Source organism: Girardinichthys multiradiatus, chromosome 2, assembly GCF_021462225.1.
Source record: "Girardinichthys multiradiatus isolate DD_20200921_A chromosome 2, DD_fGirMul_XY1, whole genome shotgun sequence".
In the NCBI taxonomy this organism is placed as follows: Eukaryota; Metazoa; Chordata; class Actinopteri; order Cyprinodontiformes; family Goodeidae; genus Girardinichthys; species Girardinichthys multiradiatus.
Genome location: NC_061795.1, coordinates 48,844,326 through 48,863,379, shown reverse-complemented (window position 1 = coordinate 48,863,379; position 19,054 = coordinate 48,844,326). Strand labels below are relative to the sequence as shown.

Sequence of the window (19,054 nt, the reverse complement as noted above, 5' to 3'; positions counted from 1 at the left end):
CCTGTATCTCAGAGAACAGACTTTAAAATGCTTCTGTTAGTTTATAAGTCACTGAATGACTTGGCAACAAAACTAATTAAAGATCTATCATCATTATTTGCAGCTTTCAGACCGCTTGGGTCAAGTCTGCTCTTCATCCTCCCACAACCAAATATGGAGAAGCAGAATTCAGTTGTTATGCTCCACTAATCTGGAACAAACTTCCAGAAAACTGCAAAAATGTTAAATACTTGAATTCTTTTAAGATTGGCTTTGAATTTTCATTTTGGCGTGGTAGAAAATGACATGGTTTTGAAAAATCCACGTGTACAGTGAATGCAACACAAGTGTCACGGTAGAGACAAAAAGGCCTGCATCACTCTTTCCAAACAGCAGTTAAACTTGGTTCCCTTTCTTATATCCTCTTGTGTCTTGTTCACTCTGACATGCTGTTTTTTTCCCATCATGAAGATTGAAAAATGTTTTTGGTTCACTTTCAGATATATTCAAGTCCAATATTTTCAGAAATATGTGACCTGTCGCCTTTATTAAATCTTGAGAGGTAATAAAAACTTTAGACACTTGAAAATACTGGGCTTGAATTGCAAAAACGTATTTTTTTTATTTCAGAGTATTTATTTATATTAGTTTTAGTGAAATTCTGGTAGAAAAACTTTCCCAAGGGATCATGTTCTCTTTGCCTACATGCATGTCTTTTTGTCTTTTATACTTGTTTACCATATCTTTCTTTTTTGTATGGATCATCACACACCATCCTGACTCTCATAAATTAACCAAGCATACTTAAGAAGTACTAGTGAGAGGCAATCTTCCAAACCAGTGCACCCAGTCTACGCAGAAAAAAGCCCAGTTAGTTACATCAGTCAGTCAATAAAGCAAAGGTTTTGGGTTTACTTGTCAGATGTCATTAGTGTCAGAACATCGTCCCTGAAGAGAATACAAAAAGCGAATGTTGTTTTTCATTTGTCTCAAACAATGCCCCCCTTCCCGAAGTGTAAAAATAAAAATGTAACATATTGTGCAAACGTGGAGCAGGTATTGTAAGTACTCTAAAGTTTTTGTTTTATAACATAGTATAGCTCTATTATTCCTCTGCTGGGGTGCCAGCCCTGCTCTTCCATGGTCTGTAGGCCATGTAGGGGCATAACTGTTTAACTGTCCCTGGCAGAAGTATCATTACCCTCAAGTATTTTTTATTTTTGAACTGCATTCTTCAATGTTGAGTATTGTGTTTTTTAAGGGACAGACCAACATACAAAGTAGAGCATACTGTTGAAGTAGAAGGAAAATTATACATGTTTCACTTTGGTTTTTTTTCTTTTACAAAATAGTGTCATTTTGCATTTAGACCCCAGAATTCTAATACCCTTAAATAAAATGCAACAAGCTGCCATCAGAAGGGTACTGAAATTAGATGCACACCACACTTTTCAGTTGTTTTTTCTTTTTGTAAGACAGCCATGCATATGTTTTTCCACTTTACAATTATGCACTTGTGTATGTTGGTTTTTAACATAAAAAATTCTATTAAAAACATTAAGGTTTCTGTTTTTAACAGGACAACACATGGTTAAAAAATGTTTAAGTGTGAGTACCTTTCCACAGCATCCTATTCATTTTCTGATTTAATAGATAGAATAAAATTATTCCTGTTGGTTCTATATACTGGTCCAGATATGGCAACTAAGAGACCCTCCTTCTGCATTTCTCATAGGCTTCATCTGGTAATTAAAGTGGTGGTTGCTAAGGGATGACAATCAGTGACATTGCTGAAAGCCTCAGTTTCACAGCAGTCTGAAGCTCGACTTCTCTGAGCTCGCTTTCCTCCAGCTCTGTCTATAGCTGGCTGATGTGAAGGACAGAGAAAAACACTTCTACTTCAAGACACTCACTGACATCATGGCAGCTTTCACTGCTCCATGTCCCGACATCAACACAGCAGGCTGCAGCATGGCCCAGATTACATGCCAGAGGAAAGGCAGCAGCGACAACCTGCGTGCACGAGATAGTGACTTGAAAAGGAGCGGGAGTTCAGATGATGGACAGAACACTATCCTGGAGAAAACCCACGAGTTCTTCCAGATGTGTGACATTGAGAACAAGGGCTTCATCACCCGCCGGGACATGCAGGTGAGGCTGCTGGTTAAAGATTACTGCCAAATTGCATCTGTGCTTTAATTATTTCTTTACAAGATAAACAGATGAGCTGAATGTTGCATTTAAAAAAAGTTCAGGTAGCATCTGATTACATTTGACAGTTTGAACAGTGCCATCAGATGCAGAGCAACTCAAAGTTCTCCAGAGAGCAAAATAAAAACATGGAAATAAAAGAGAAAAATCTGTAATTAAATGAAACTGTGAGAACTCTTGTTCGGTTTATTGTTTGCTCTCTCGTAGGACCATTGTATCCTCTCTGTATGGAGAATCACATTCACATTTGTTGTAGCTTTGTTGATTTCCACACCAGTGCTTGAATAAGAACACAATGCAGGGATGGTCTGTGCTCTCGTCAATGATGTCGGACCAGATCGCGATATTGCTGTGCGACTTACTCAAAGCAACATAAAAGAGACTGAGACACTTGGACTCATGGAGCTTTGTCATACAACCCGTCCACCTGCATTATTGTGCAGATTCACTGGCCCATCTGATGCTCATCCAATGCTTTGATGAGGCACTTCAGTGCTCTCTCTCTAAAGAGCATAAATGGGTACAGGATAAGCTTTGATCCATTGTTCAGGATGATGTTCTGCAAATTAGAAGGCTTTTAAAAAGGCAAGGGTCTGCTAACCACTTTTTATATAACCAAACTCTTATTAAATAAAAAATGTTATACTTTATATAACAATCTAAAAGATGGGCTGTGAAAAAATATTGCCCTCAAACAGATTTCTTCTTTCTTTGCTTATTATTAGTTTCAGATCATCAAATAAATCTTAACATCGAACAAATATGACCTGAAGTAAATGCAAAAAGCAGTTTTCAAGTAATCATTTTAAATTATAAAGTGGAAAAAAGCTTTCAGAACCAACACGGCCCTATGTGGAAACTAATTTCTACCTAAAGCACCAAGAACTGCCATCAGACGTTTGATAACTGGCAGTAAGTCTTTTATGTTATTGTGGAGGAATTTTTACCCCAATCAAGTGCAGAACTGTTTTAATTCAGCCACTTTAGAAGGTTTTCCAGCATGGAAACCCTCTGGAAGAAACACCTGAGCCACCTAAAACACAATTCACCTCTTCTTTGTTTAGCTTCTTAGAGTTGGACTTGCTAGTGTTCTTTGGATTATTACTGCTTCTTTATTAAGGTGTTCTTTAGTGTAAGGTTGTGGACTAAAGGGTATTCTCCTTCAGGAGGTTCTGCTAGAAAACAGAACTTATGGTTCCTTGAATTAGGGCAAGTTGTCTAGGTCCTGAAGCCATAAAGCAGACCAGACTGCCACCACCTGATTGTTGAGATGTTTCTGATATGCTGTTTATGTCTCATGAAACGAACACACAGCTTCCTGAAAGGTCCACTTTTCTTTCATTAGCCCACAGAATATTTTCCCCAAAACCTTGAGGATCGTCAAAATGTTTCCTTTGGTAAATGTGAGACGGACTTTGTATTCTTTTGGGCCAGGACTGGTTCTGGCTTAGGAAGTCTCCCATGGAGGCCATCTTTGCCCAGTCTCTCTTTTTACAGTTGAATCATGACCTCTGACCTTAATTGAGGCAGTTCAGAGCTTTAGATGTTGTTCTGGGTTCTTCTATGACCTCCTGGATGAATTGTTGATGAGCTTGTGATGTAATTTTGGTAGACCACCCCTCCTGGAAAGGTTCTCCACTGTTCCATGTTCCTGTGTTCTTCCTGTGTGTATAATGGTCCTCACTGTGTCTCAGAAATTTCTTTGTAACTACTTCCAGGCAGATGTTGGTGACTTTGTTTCCCATGACATGGTGTGATCTTTTACCCTACTTCATATTGTCAAACAGGTTCTGCTTAAGAGGTTTCTTTATTCTACTGGTCTAATGCTATTTAGGCCTGGGTGTAGCTAGTAAAACTGCACTCAGATTTCCAAAAATGTGTTGAATCACAGTGAATTTATGATTTAACAAGAATGACACTATTTTCTCACACAGGACCAGGTTGGTTCAGCGAGATTTTCCATCTTTAAATTAATTCCTCGTTTTAAAAGCTACTTTTTGTGTTTAATCAGAGTATATTTGTCTGATATTATATTTGATATGTTTTTTTATATAAATGTTTGATTATCTGAAATTTTTGAGTTTGAAAAATAAAAACTGAAGCAGAACTTTAACTTGGCTAAATGTGGTTTTCTTTGTAATTTAGTCACTTTGTATAATTTTTACAACAGAATGTCTTTTCAGACCAGGGCCTCCAGCTGGATAGCTTCACGTCTGCTCTGTGTTTGTCTGAGGGATATGCATTGAGCAGATAACTCTTCACAAGAACAGCTGATTGTCCAAAGCAGATGCTATCTTTCTGTGTTCCAGCCCTGGATTGAAAGGGTGGCTTCAGTCAACATTTCAACAGTGTAAACACAGCATAAAAACCAAGATGGTTTAAAGGTGTGGCTGTGTTGACGGTCCTTGACACTAGTCCAACTGTGTCTGTCAGGTCTACAGGAGGATCTCATTGCATCTTCTTGTAAACCTGTTAGTTTAGAACAAAATGCAAAGCCTCTGATTCCAGCCTTATTTTCAGAAAGATTAATTCTTCTAAATGTAACAGCAACATAAACAGATTTTAATTTGCAGGAACCTTTAACACATTTTATGGCAGCTGTTGTCCAGTTCCTGCAGAGTTGTTTATTAAAACAGTACTTCAACCTTTTAATTAAAAAGGATGACACTGAGGACTCTATTTTGGACGTTCTGCCAGCTGTTTTAATCTGTCTTTATTGTTGGATTGTCCTTCATTATGAAGGAGTGATTTTTATTTTTTTATGGGCAGCAGATCTGGTGCACGTGTTGATTAAAGATCCTAGTTAACATATTGTATGAAACTGTTTTATTGAGGTCACACAATACAAGAGAAAGAAGCCAATTCTCATCCTTAATCTAATACTTTCTCCTGCATTTAAAACTCACAAATGGCAGTTGTTATAGCTACAGTAAAATTAATGTCCTTCAGAGTTGTTTAAAAACTGAGGTGTTTTTTGTCCTTTTTGACAGAGACTGAATGGTGAGCTTCCCCTTAGTGCAGAGGAGCTGGAGAACGTATTTGATATGCTTGATTCTGATGGCAATGGATTCCTCACACTCGAAGAGTTCTCCTCTGGTTTTAGTATGTTTCCATCACCTTGCAACACTAAATATGGCTACAGTCAGCACCTGATCTACATGTTCATGCTTGAGTTCTCCATTTTATTGCTTTTTTTTAGGTGGGTTTTTGTTTGGTCGTAGGATTTCTGTAGATGATGTCATGGGTGAGAAAAACCTCAGTAAAAGCCTGCCAGAGGTTCTATACCAGTCCCAGTGGGAGGAGGGTCCAGGAAGAAGAGGTGAAGATGATGAGGAAAAGCACTTTGCCATGCTCATGGAGAGCCTAGGGGCCAGCAGCATCCTAGAGAAGTGAGTACTGTGTGTGCAGGCTTGTGATTGTAGGTCACGACTCTGAGCCCGCTGAATGTCTCTGCTACATGTTCAGGAAGTTGGGCTGGGACGATAATCAGCTGTGTAAACTGAGAGCTGGAAGTTTTGCTCACATAGCTGTTTCTGTGCTACCAGTCACCATCCATGCTTGTGTAACAATATATGTAAAGAGTAATTAACCTGTAAGGAATTATAAAGAAGCTTTTTCAAAAAACTTAATCTGCATATTATATCAAAATTTATGCTAAATGTCTCTAAAATTTATAAATCCGACTTTATGGCTATTTTTGGCTGCCCTTTTCTATGTTAGAATAAAAATCGAACCATCTAATGTGATGCATGGCTTGACAGGACTGGAAGATAGAAGTTGTTTTTTGAGTGGTGGAGGTGGATGCTGCATTTAAACATCCTGTTGACTTTCTCCAGCATGATGGAAGCAAGGATGACATTTTTAAATCATTACAGTTCGTGCAGCACAAACTGATCTTTATATGGTTACACAGGAAAACTTCACAATAAAATGACTCAGATGCACTTATTACAGATGTTACTTATTATTTGAATACCAGAAAAAAAGACTTTTTTTTTTTTTTATTCAAGTTTTTAATTTCTAATTAAGTTGTAAACCAAAGTGTTTATGATTGCCACTGTACCAGAATATTCAAACCTTTTTTTCTTTATTTTTTATTTGGACTTTCATTTTTTCTTTATTTTAGTTTTCTTTCAATAAAATGTTAATTTATTACAATAAAGGCATTCATTTTTCAAACCTTTCATTAGGTTTTTGCAGCTCTCCCTGACTTTAACTCCAACATACATAAAGTGTTAAATGTTGCTAGACAAACCTCAAGGTTATAGGTCAAATCAGACTGAAAATGAATTACATTTTTTCCACTTTGTACACAAGTTTTTCTTTCAGGTCTTAGCTGGGAAAATGCCTTTTAGTTATGAACAAAATTAGTTTTTCCAGATTTCCAAAATCTCATTTGGCTTATTTACTTTTTACTGAGTAAATGGAGAAAAAAAAAATTAAAAAATGTCTTTTTTTTGTTTTTGATGATGATCGAACACAATAACGTCTGCATGCACAGTGCTTTGCATAAGGTTTTATACACCCTGAACCTCAGAAACACTAGTAGTGCCTGATAGTGTAGTAAAGGGAAAAGGAGACGTGTTGTTTTAATGTTTTCCCAAGTAAAACTGTAAAGTGTGGCTGGGTTTTTATTACCTGCTTTTATCTGATACATCTACATAAAATCCAGTCCAACATAATTGGTAAACAGTCCACCTCTGTGTGATTTCATGTTATTCCAGATGTTCTGTTTCTGGCCTCAGAGGTTTGTTGGAGAACATTGGAGAACAAACGGCATCCTTAAGACCAAGAACACAACAGACACCTCAGGGGGGAAGTTCTGGTTTAGTTTAAATCAGGGTTAGGTCTGCCTTTTATGGAAGAGTGGCAAGAAGAAAAGCATTGTTGAGAGAAGCCATAAGAGGTCCTTAAAGCATTACACTGTGTGGTCGCTTTTCCTTGGTAGGAAAGCGAAGGAGGTCAGAGTTGATGGAAATATGGATGGAGCTAAATCCAGGACAATCCTGGAAGAAAACCTGTTGGAGGCTGCAGAAGACCTGAGACTGAGGTGGAGGTTGGTTAACCTTCCAGTAGGACAATCACCCTAAACATATAGCCACAGCTATAAAGGAATGGCTTAGATCAAAGTAAATGCATTTGTTAGAATGGCTTAGTCAAAGTCCTGACCTAAAAGCTACTGAAAATCATTGGCTTAAAAATTGCTGCTCAAACGCTTTCCATTCAGTCTGACTGACAGTCTGAGTTTTTGTGTTTCTTGCTCAGCACATTTTGCAGACGTATGCAAAGTTCGTGTTAAGTTGACCAACACAAACATGGATCCATCTGATGGCTACATGCTTTTTCTAAATCAGGAGGGTTTTGTTTTTTCATCTTGTTTTTAGTCTCTGACTTCTACATGCTACTTAATGAACAATTACTGGAAGTTCTGCTCTCATTTGCACCCAACTATGTATCATCAGTCCTGCTGAGGTGCGAACTCTGTGGGCCAAGCTGCGCCGCGATGAACCACACCTTCTGTCAAATTTTGAGCATTTCTTGGCCAGAGTGACGGCCCAGATCAGAGAGGCCAACCAGGAGAAGAGGGAGATGGAAAGCGCTCTTAAAAGGTTTGAGAAACAATAAACCTAAAATAAATGATTGGTTACTTTGACCGCTATTGAAAAGCACTGATTCTATTCAGTCATTGTCGGTTTACTCTTAAATGTGTTTTGACTGAGGTTATTTCCTTACTTAGCATATTGATGCGCATATGAATTTGATCCATTTAGGAAAGCAGCAACACATGACGATGAGATTCAGCACCTTTATGAAGAAATGGAGCAGCAAATAAAAAGTGAAAAAGACAAAATTGTACTGCAGGTAAAAATTTTACAGCAGTATTTTCCTTAAGTTTGTGTATTTTGTCAAACCTTTACTATTTTCTTCCAATTTTTCTTACTTTGTTTTTAAAAACTGTGTTCAAGGATTATGAGCGATTTCTGTCCCGGAGTAAAGACCTGGAGCTGCAGCTGTCCAGTAAGGAGACGGAGCTGGAACAACTCTTCCAAAAACAGAGAAGGGTCAGTGGAAACGTTCAGACTAAACCCCCCCAACCCAGGAGTCCAGATGTAGACCAAAACAAACGATGTCTGCTCTGTAAAACCAGGACCTAACACAGGATAACTGATAACAACAAAAAGCCACAAAAACAGTCATTTAGCAGCTCTTAACAACCAACACACCGATTTAAAATATCACCAGAAATCAGACAGATCTGAGCCCAGTCCTACTTATGTAGAGGCAACATCAAATTGTTTATGAATCAAACAGCATAAATACAGTATGTCCAGTAATGAAAATGACAAAATTGTTTAAAGCACTACGATAAGTGGCAGAATTTAGTAAAGATGCTACATGTTTGCTGTTGCAGACTAATTATGATGCTGTTAGTTCGTTTTCAGCATGAACTAGTTGTAAGCCTGGTTTAGCCAGGTTAAAATGAATTAATTCAGGTTCATAGTTCACCACTTAAATTTGATTTGGCATGATGTTAGATGGTTATTTTGCCCCTTTTTAAAATGTTTAAACTGGGACAGAGCTGTCTGGGGATATTTGAACACTGGTCACGTCACAGTCAGACAGGGAGCTGCAGCAGCCAATGCAGCCTAGTTTACTCTGATGCAGATCTTAAAAATCTCCTAGTTGATTTGGAAGCTTATTTTTTGTAGTAATTAAGATTTTGGTCAGATCTATCACATGCATGATATTTTGGTTGTAAAAGCTTTAAAGGGTTAAGCATTTTTCTTAAACAATTTCTTTTCAGCTGGAGGGTCAGTGCCAGGAGCTTCATAGTGAGCAACATGTGACCAAAGTGGAAAACGTGAAGCTGAAACAGACTAACGATGATTTGGCTCGAGAGCTGGAGCTCGTCAGCCAGGAGCTGACATTAGCTCAGGAGCAGCTGAGTTTGCTGCAGGAACAATCCACACGACTTCATGAGGAGAAAGAGATGCAAGTGATCTTTAACTTTAATAAAACATTGAATTTAATCACATAATATCAGGCCTATTGGACTAAATAATTTCTGCGTGTTTATCTGTCCCCTAAAAGTGACGTACAGCATTTAACTCGCAGCTACTGTACTATGAAAAAGTTCTGCCAAAGAACATGGCGCATTTTTATTTTTCTGCTCTGGATCATTTATTCATTGTTAAATGTTGGTCTTAAGCAGAACCACAGAACATAAACTTTATTCTGTTACTAAAACTGACAGATTGCTTTTGAACACAGGGAAATATACAGACTTACTGAAGGACTGCAACGAGAGCGAGCAAGCCTTCTGAAACAGCTGGACCTTTTGAGGTATGACTCCATAAAGTAGCTGCAGCTGAAACAGATCATGATTGTAAACATAAAGTAATGGCAGCTAAAGGTTTAAGTTTGTCATTGTGTTTCTTGTCTTATGTTGACATCAAGACAGTCATTGCACATCTATAAAGTATCTGTGTCGTTCTTGTAGGCCTCTGTTTTGTATGGTGTATGTCTATTGGGATGAAGGGTCTAACGTTCAGTGTTGTACTTTGTCTGGACGGGTACGTTTCTATTGTCGTTATTGTCTTTATGATCACTCAAACGTCTAGAAAATGGAAGTACAGTACACAGTCTGACTGACCCCCTAATGGTCAGATAATTATTAGCTGAATTAACCAGCAGGTAAGTTGGACTTACATCAACTAGAGCCATGCAGGCATGGCGAGGTGGGTGACTTCATCAGTGCAGACTGAGAGTCTGCATAGTGTAGCATTGGATTTGGTATTATTATTATTATCTAAGATTTGCTGTGATCATTCGTTCAGTATCTCTCTTATTAGAGATTTTCAACATATCCAAACATTCTGTGGTGGCCTGTCGTAGATGGTGATAAAACATTGTTCGCTTCACTATCAGATGGTTCAGTTTGATTTATTTAATGCAGCATATCTTCCTACACTAGTAGAACACAAGTGAAATAACAGAGGTTTTGGAAGGAAGAGTGACATGGTCTTTAAGCTAACTTTGTAAGTCACCTTATCTAGACAAAAGTCAGATCCCACATCAAGCAAGTATGTGAGAAACCAACTGTGTAGTAAAACTGAAAGCTTTTATTTACTCTGGCTTTGAATTCTCACAGGCTCACAACATGTAAAATAACGTTAGCCCAGTAGCATCCTGATGGATTTTCCAATCCTGATTAGGAGACATTCGTAGGGCATCTTTACAAGCAATGATGTTTGGGGTCAACATTTGAGGTCATCAATAATGCAAAAAAGTGGGGACCTGTTTCTGCCATTGAGCAATTAGTCTTAAAAGAGCTGTTTACATAGATACTTAATTCTATAAGAAGTAGGAACATTTTGTTTATTCCAGTTATTTATGTCAGTGTCACCTGTGTCTGTTTTGTTCAGAGAAATGAACAAACATTTGCGGGATGAAAGAGACATGTCCTTTCAGGTGCGTATTATCTATTCCAGTGTGTTCAAAGAAGTATAAAACATTGTTTGCATGTATCTCATGTTTTTCAAATCAAATAAACCCTTTAACCCAGAATCATGTATTAAAAATGGGAACAAAATCTTACTTTGCAGAAACCAAAGAGTACCAAACAAACTTTGAAGCAGAGGTCTTTGATTGATGGTGTGAAACAAACCAGCACAGATGTCTTTAAAAGGTAAACCAAACAGAACTCACTGCTGTCCAAAGACCAATGTTAGCGCTGCATGTTAATGTAATGGTAATGTTTTCGCAGTGAGGATAAGGAGGAACTAACTTCCACTGCTCTAAGGCAGACCCTAGTTAACGGATTATACCAGCCGTCGATCTCCGCTGAAGCAAGCGGTCGTTTCCAGAGGATCATCTCAATTGAAGAAGACCACCTCCCCTACTTACTTATTGAAAGCCAGACTGAAAATGCTCTCCAGGAGTTTGCTGAAGGAGAGAGAGGCTCGGGCAGTGAAGACGGTGTGGATATGATGAGCGCTGTTTACGGGAGGTCGTCACCACTTCAACTGCAGCAGTCTGAGGAAAGTGTGGAGGAAAGACAAATTCCGTCATCTCCAAGGGGTCAGCCGGTTGGCAAAGAAACCAGCATAAATGTAAGAGTTGCCACATGTAAGGTCTGTCTAACTGCTGTTGTAATCCTATGATAGATGTGATATAACCAAGGCCTCCAATAAATCCAACAGATAGCCTTCTATTTTTCCATAATTTGTTTTCTAGGAGGAAGGTGTTCTTTCAGCACCTGACCGCCTCTTCAAGATTGTCCTGGTGGGGAACTCCAGCGTCGGAAAGACCTCCCTTCTCCAAAGATTTTGTGATGACCGCTTCCACCCTGGCACTTGTGCCACTGTTGGTACGTAGTGCAAACATTCAGTTAGTGTTTCCATTTCCTGTGTCTTGACTAATAATAAAACACCAAAGTCCTGTGGTTGACGTGAGCGTTGGTGTGCATTTACCTGCACAGCTTTTGAAAGCTGTTGTTGGTTATGACATAGAAATGAGTGACATAGATTGTCTTCTCTGGTCCACAGTTTTAACAGTTCAATTCAGTATTATTGATATAGGCCAATTCACAACACATGTCGTCTCAAGGCACTTTACAAAGTCAATTCAATCCAGTCATCCAGATTTCAAGTCAGTTTCATACATTCTAATTAATCCGAACTATTAAACAGTCAGATTCAGTTATTTATTCAAATTGGATAAAAAGTTTTTCTATCTAAGGAAACCCAGCAGATTGCATCCAGTTAGTGACTTGCAGCATTCACTCCTCCTGGATGAGCATGTAGAGACAGTGGAGAGGAAAAACTCCCTTTTAACAGGAAGAAACCTCCAGCAGAACCAGAACCAGGCTCAGTGTGAGTGGCCATCTGCCACGACTGACTGGGGGATAGAGAGAACAGAGTAGAGACACAAAGAGAACAAAGAAGCACTGATCCAGGAGCACTTTCTATAGGAAAGGAAAGTAGAATGTTAATGGATGTAGCTCCTTTAGTGGCTTTATCTAGGAGAGAAACACAGCTAAGCAGATGAACGCTGAGCCAGTTTTCAAGTCTAGAGGATGAAAGAGAGCACATAGAGTTAGTCACAGTAGAAGCTCAGTCAATAGCTACAGGGGTTGGACAATGAAACTGAAACACCTGTCATTTTAGTGTGGGAGGTTTCATGGCTAAACTGGACCAGCCTGGTAGCCAGTCTTCATTGATTGCACATTGCACCAGTAAGAGCAGAGTGTGAAGGTTCAATAAGCAGGGTAAGAGCACAGTGTTGCTCAAAATATTGAAATGCACACAACATTATGGGTGACATACCAGAGTTCAAAAGAGGACAAATTGTTGGTGCACGTCTTGCTGGCGCATCTGTGACCAAGACAGCAAGTCTTTGTGATGTATCAAGAGCCACGGTATCCAGGGTAATGTCAGCAAACCACCAAGAAGGACGAACCACATCCAACAGGATTAACTGAGGACGCAAGAGGAAGCTGTCTGAAAGGGATGTTCGGGTGCTAACCCGGATTGTTTCCAAAAAACATAAAACCACGGCTGCCCAAATCACGGCAGAATTAAATGTGCTCCTCAACTCTCCTGTTTCCACCAGAACTGTCCGTCAGGAGCTCCACAGGGTCAATATACACGGCCGGGCTGCTATAGCCAAACCTTTGGTCACTCATGCCAATGCCAAACGTCAGTTTCAATGGTGCAAGGACCGCAAATCTTGGGCTGTGGACAATGTGAAACATGTATTGTTCTCTGATGAGTCCACCTTTACTGTTTTCCCCACATCCAGGAGAGTTATGGTGTGGAGAAGCCCCAAAGAAGCGTACCACCCAGACTGTTGCATGCCCAGAGTGAAGCATGGGGGTGGATCAGTGATGGTTTGGGCTGTCATATCATGGCATTCCCTTGGCCCAATACTTGTGCTAGATGGGCCAAGGACTACCGAACCATTCTTGAGGACCATGTGCATCCAATGGTTCAAACATTGTATCCTGAAGGTGGTGCCGTGTATCAGGATGACAATGCACCAATACACACAGCAAGACTGGTGAAAGATTGGTTTGATGAACATGAAAGTGAAGTTGAACATCTCCCATGGCCTGCACAGTCACCAGATCTAAATATTATTGAGCCACTTTGGGGTGTTTTGGAGGAGCGAGTCAGGAAACGTTTTCCTCCACCAGTATCACGTAGTGACCTGGCCACTATCCTGCAAGAAGAATGGCTTAAAATCCCTCTGACCACTGTGCAGGACTTGTATATGTCATTCCCAAGATGAATTGATGCTGTATTGGCTGCAAAAGGAGGCCCTACACCATACTAATAAATTATTGTGGTCTAAAACCAGGTGTTTCAGTTTCATTGTCCAACCCCTGTATGTCTAGGAGAGAGAAAGGGTTAAACACTGAAACACAGGGCCATGTGGATCATCTGTTGAAGGAGATCATCAAGTTGTTGCCAGCAGAAGCTTGGACGATGCCCCTCTCCAAAAAGGTGTCACAAGTAGACACAGAGTCAGGCCAGGTGTAGCTTCTAGGAAGAGAAAAGAGAGAACAAAGTTAAAAGCTGAAATAACAACAAATAATGCAAAATTGGAGAGTAGTATGAAAATGTAAGAGAGAGTGAAAGTGGTCATTATGTTCTCCAGCAGCCTAAGCCTATAGCAGCATAACTACAGAGATAGCTCAGGATAACCTAAGCCACTCTAACTATACGTTTTATCAAAAAGGAAAGTTTTAAGCCTAGCCTTAAAAGTAGACAGGGTGTCTGCCTCACGGACTAAAACTGGGAGCTGGTTCCACTGGAGACAAGGCAACTCTGTTGCACTGGCAACCGCTATTGGAATTTCTGCTTCTGAGAAAACAAAACAAAATTCCCACAACTGATGTTTCTTTGCACTTTTTCGCTCAACAAACCTAAAATGTGTCTGAGACAATGGCCTTCTCAGTCCTTTACTGTTTGCCAACTTATTACAGCTTGACCTGACTTTTGTCCATCTGAACAGCTCTCCCAGAGAAAAGTTCACATTTTAAAACCCGTTTGAATTCTAATCTTACATTTTCATTTCTGATGTCAGCCTCTTGAATGTCTTTATTTACCTTTAAGCAAATGGATTATTTGTTGAAGGATACAATTATCAGGTCTTGCTTGACATTTTTCTGCTGAATTGCCCATTTTTATTTTTCCTTATTAATTCATAAAATGCACTGCACACCAATCGGATAAATAAAGATAAAAAACAAAATTATCCGTTTTTGTGACTCTTCCTGTTGCAGAAATGAAACAAAAACACTTTTTTCCCCTGGATTAAATTTAAGTAATGCTCAAAGATAATATATATATTATCTGACAAAGGTCCTAAACATATTTTCAAAGCATCTCTTGCCTGTGTTCACACTCTGTTTTGCATTCACAAAATGGTCATAATGACTGCAGTCAAAATTAGGACGAAAGAAAGCACATAATAAAGCAATAAGATTATTCAGAACTCCTTTACTCTTGATAATGCGTTGATACTGCTGAATATTTGTGTTTTTGTAGGCATAGATTACAGCGTAAAGACAATAACTGTGGATAACAGCCAGGTGGCGCTGCAGATGTGGGATACAGCAGGACAGGAAAGGTAAGCTTTAGGTGCAAAATCCAACAGAAATCGTCTCTCTAAAATCAAGTGTGGGAATTTGGAGAAACTCTGGTCTTATGGATACAAGCTCTCAACTCTCTGCAGGATATCATGTGGAAATGTAATATTACGCCTAAAGGACAATGGGTTTTGGCGGAAATGACCAAAACACTTTTCCTGTTTCTCCTGCAGGTATCGAAGCATCACCAAGCAGTTCTTCCGCAAAGCTGATGGTGTTATTGTGATGTATGATATAACTGCTGAGCAGAGTTTCACTGCAGTCAGACAGTGGATGACAAGTGTCAAGGTAACTGCTCAGCAGTTTTACTGTCTTCCATCACAGATGAGCTTCAACTCTGAATATCAGGCTGAGTGTAAAAGCCTGTTTAACTAAGATCCAAGTCCAATAAAAACAAGTCCTTTTTAAGCCGGCTGCGTAACCATCTGTTTCTCTGTTCTGTGCTGCTTACATGTACTTATGTTCCTTTTCAGGAAGGCACAGGTGAGGACATACCCATCATGCTGTTGGGAAACAAAACGGACAAGGAGGCAGAGAGAGAAGTTCAGAAGGAAGTGGGCGAAAGACTTGCCAAGGTCTCATTTTTAATGAACTGATACAAGTTTCTTTGATTTATTTGCTGGATTGCAACTGGAGAAAATCTAATGTTGTAGGTCTTTTATCTGCTCCAATCATATTTTCATGTTTTACTCAAGGATTGTCAGATGACCTTCTTTGAATGCAGTGCATGTTCTGGATACAATGTGGCAGAGTCTATGGTGCATTTAGCCAGGTAAGCAGTTTATCCAAAAATAAAAGAAAACGCTCTAAACGTGTTCTGGTTATTTTTAGATGGACAGGAACAAGCTAAAATGTTTCTCAAATGTAACTTCAGATAAACAAATGTTTTGGTTTTTAAAACAGTTTTTTTATTGTATCAGAAGGCATTCACTGCAAATGAAAAAGTTGTTTAAATGTGATTTACATAGAATATTTTGAGTCTTCATGGCAGTAGAGATGGATTTCTTCACATTATAGAAACGTTGGAGCGCAACTACTCCTCAGAAATGAGAGGGTGATCAGACCGCGATTAAATGTCCTTATCATTTTCAGGATGAATATAATTTTGATAGTCAGTTTTTCGCCACACTCAATAATTTATCCTAATAACACAACGACAGCATTTTGGTTTTACGCATTTTGTTTAGCGGCAGCTTTTTGTGAAACATAGGTGATGCAATATTTTTTTCAATCAAATAAAATCCTCCACCTCTGTGGACATCTCGCACACATTTAACTGATGCTCCACCAGTTGTATTTTAATGTTTTCTGCAGCTGCATTTTAGGTCTTTCTTTCTGATTGCACATGTTTCTATGTTGTCTTAAAAGTACACCTTGTACAGCTGTTTCACAGGGAGCTTTAGGAAAAGAAAATATCTGTTTTAGTTACATGTCTGCTCTTTTTTACATTAAGTCATGAGGCAACCTTTAACTTGTTACACATCATTAATTGTATATGTTGGATATATCCAGTAAATGCTGTTGTTCAGTTATTAAATGTTAAACAGAACAATAGTTTCTAACTGGACTTGACCTGATTTAACTAATTTTTTGTGCCAGCTGAGTTGCACCTAGACACACACTTAATTTTTGGACTTTGAATAAGTGTAGTGTTGAGGTTTTAACATCACACTCATGCATTGACTTGGTCTCTGTCACACTAACTCTCACTATTTTGCAGCAGCAAAAGTATTGCTTTTCTTAAATATATGCTGATATTCTCCATATGCCCCATTAATATTTTGATAATACACACTTCTTGGCTCATGTCCTCCCGAAAACCCGGAGTATCACAGAGCTGAGAAGGTGTACTCAGAGTATCTGCTGTCTACTCGGAACTTGTTAACCCTGCTTTCTGAAACGGGGCCCAGGTGGAAAAATAAGTTTATCTGATGCTGGAACTGATTATCTCTTGTCTAATATTTCTCAGAATTCTGAAGGAACAAGAGGACCAAGAAAAGGAGAAGACGGTCCAGCTGATCAGGAGCCCCTCAAAGAAGAGGTCCTGCTGCTAAAAAATAACTTTATCCAATGTAGCACTACTCTTCAACCAAGGGATAAAAGGTCCTAGTGTAAGCACATGAGAACACATTCAATGTCAGCACAGCTAAAGCTTTCGACTTTAGCCCCATCAGCAGAATCAAAATGCTCTCCTGTCCATATTTGCACTGTAATAAAAGAGTAAACTGATTCAGGTTGAATAAAATGAGCACCATTATGATGTTGTGGGTTAGATGTACACCTAGCTAGACAGAAGACAAAGTTGAACTGGATTTCCATGATGTTTTAGTTTATTCAGCATGTTCACCCAAACATTTCAGTCATAATTATCCTAATTAGCTGTTCTGCATATTTATTTCATTTACGAAGGCCATGTTATTCATTTGTTTTTACCAGTAACATTGATATAGATTTATTATGAGGTGTTCTGGTTTTATGTTCTTTCACTTGCTATATATTAATATATAACTTTACATGAAACTTTATACCTTTTGATAAAACGTTGTTGGTCAGGTTTTATCTGATATGTTGATTCAGTGCAGTTTACAAATATTTGTGGTCTTATGTGACATTTCTTCATCTAATAATGTTAAAGTATGAATATAAAGAAGTAGAGGCATTGCACATATATATTTGTTCCCAGTTGTGTCTGTTTGTCCTTTTCCTAATTATTGTAATTGATGGATGGTAATTTATTTTCTATTAAAGGTTTTTCATTTATATTGTCAGTTGTGTTGTAAATTTAACTGTAAGACAAGATCAATTCTATATTAATCTGCCTCAATGCCAAATATTTTATGAAAATGTTCTGTAATTTTTGTATGGATATTTAAAATGTAGTAAAAACTTTATTTTTGTCACAGTTTCACTACTCTTAGGGTCTCCTGTTAGTTTAATGTATAAATAGAAATGAAAATAAATGTTTGTAAAACACTAGTGAATTCTGGCTTGTCATTGCATCATAAAATAAAAGTATTATAAAGTGAATAAGTTAAAACAAATCGGTTTATTAAATTTTTAGGTCACATGACAAACTTTATTGAACTTTTGCTAGTTATATATTGACATACCAATTAATTATAACCCACCAAATTAAGACTGCTTTTATTTTAATGCCAGTAATCCTACATAAATTACATAATCTATAGTTGACCATAATCTTGCTCTTATCCATTACCTAACTTCACACATGCAGCAGTGCCTGGTGTCCATTCCCCATAAAATTATATGAAAATAAATAGAAAACTAATTTGGGGCTCATGGCAGCCTGGGTGAAAAACCGAGTTACCAATATTACTAACCATCACGGTCTGAGACATCTCACTGAAATCTTGGAAATGACCTTAAGAGCGGGGGTGAAATGGGTACTCTGCAGATCAGCAAATCATTGCAGAGCCTAAAAAATAGATTGAAATATGTACAAACTACAAGTAGCTTGGTTGTTGCTGCATTGTCCATGCCCAAGTAGTAGTACAGCAATTAGTTATGACATTGTTTCATTATGTTAAATGTTCTCCTTACTCAGGATGATCTGGATGCAAACATATTCTAAAGAAATATTGGTTAGCATTATTTTACCTAAAACTAATCCTTAACAAAGAAATTGTTAAAAACTAACAAAGTTAAAGTCAGAAGTGGAGAAAAAGTTTCAAGGCATTTACTGCACGATAAGCAAGTATTGAACTTGTTTTTTTCTCAGTAATTATATTTCCTTTGGGAGCCAGATATCCGTAACATAAGAAGTCAAAACTAGCTAGACCATAAAACATAATAAAGTTGAAAGACCTAATTGAAAAGGTGAAGAAAATGATACACAAAAAGACATGAAAGACCAAGAAAGCAGCTGCAATCTGACAGTTTTTAGAAGCCAATCCTGCCCCTATCAGTGCAACTATCATCTTCTTTAGTTCAACTGATGGCCTATAAAATGCTTTGTCATTAAGAACGTATTCCACAAGAAACATGATTTCTTCCTTATTGCTGCAAAACAATGATGACATTGTTTAGCATGTACCACCCACACCTATCCACAATGGCCTTTATGCAAACTGACTGCGCTGGACTCCACTTCAGAAGAAAAGCAGGTTTAATTTTATTTCAAATGTGCTGCAGAACATTTGGACATGCCTGTTAAAGACTGAGAGAACATAGTCTGGTCAGAAGAGACCA

At 38.4% G+C, this 19,054-nt stretch overlaps 1 protein-coding gene across 6 annotated transcripts in view; it reads left to right on the top strand.

Moving 5' to 3' along the window:
* The window catches only part of cracr2aa (calcium release activated channel regulator 2Aa), a 19,214-nt gene extending 1,393 nt beyond the window's left edge, over window positions 1-17,821 (top strand). For 2 of the 6 annotated variants that reach the window (XM_047346626.1, XM_047346633.1), the window contains exons 3-20: window positions 1,715-2,130; window positions 5,181-5,292; window positions 5,390-5,579; window positions 7,139-7,246; window positions 7,653-7,799; window positions 7,962-8,052; window positions 8,157-8,252; window positions 8,996-9,183; window positions 9,463-9,534; window positions 10,617-10,662; window positions 10,797-10,879; window positions 10,958-11,324; window positions 11,428-11,560; window positions 14,745-14,826; window positions 15,019-15,133; window positions 15,319-15,420; window positions 15,541-15,617; window positions 16,815-17,821. In XM_047346626.1, the coding sequence (XP_047202582.1) occupies window positions 1,900-2,130; window positions 5,181-5,292; window positions 5,390-5,579; window positions 7,139-7,246; window positions 7,653-7,799; window positions 7,962-8,052; window positions 8,157-8,252; window positions 8,996-9,183; window positions 9,463-9,534; window positions 10,617-10,662; window positions 10,797-10,879; window positions 10,958-11,324; window positions 11,428-11,560; window positions 14,745-14,826; window positions 15,019-15,133; window positions 15,319-15,420; window positions 15,541-15,617; window positions 16,815-16,899 (2,325 nt within the window). In that variant the 5' untranslated portion in view covers window positions 1,715-1,899 and the 3' untranslated portion in view covers window positions 16,900-17,821. Of the gene's footprint in view, window positions 1-1,558; window positions 1,588-1,714; window positions 2,131-5,180; window positions 5,293-5,389; window positions 5,580-7,138; window positions 7,247-7,652; window positions 7,800-7,961; window positions 8,053-8,156; window positions 8,253-8,995; window positions 9,184-9,462; window positions 9,535-10,616; window positions 10,663-10,796; window positions 10,880-10,957; window positions 11,325-11,427; window positions 11,561-14,744; window positions 14,827-15,018; window positions 15,134-15,318; window positions 15,421-15,540; window positions 15,618-16,814 lie in introns of all 6 variants that reach the window. The other 4 variants (XM_047346640.1, XM_047346647.1, XM_047346662.1 and 1 more) reach the window with 4 other exon arrangements.
* Window positions 17,822-19,054: the final 1,233 nt, after the last annotated feature.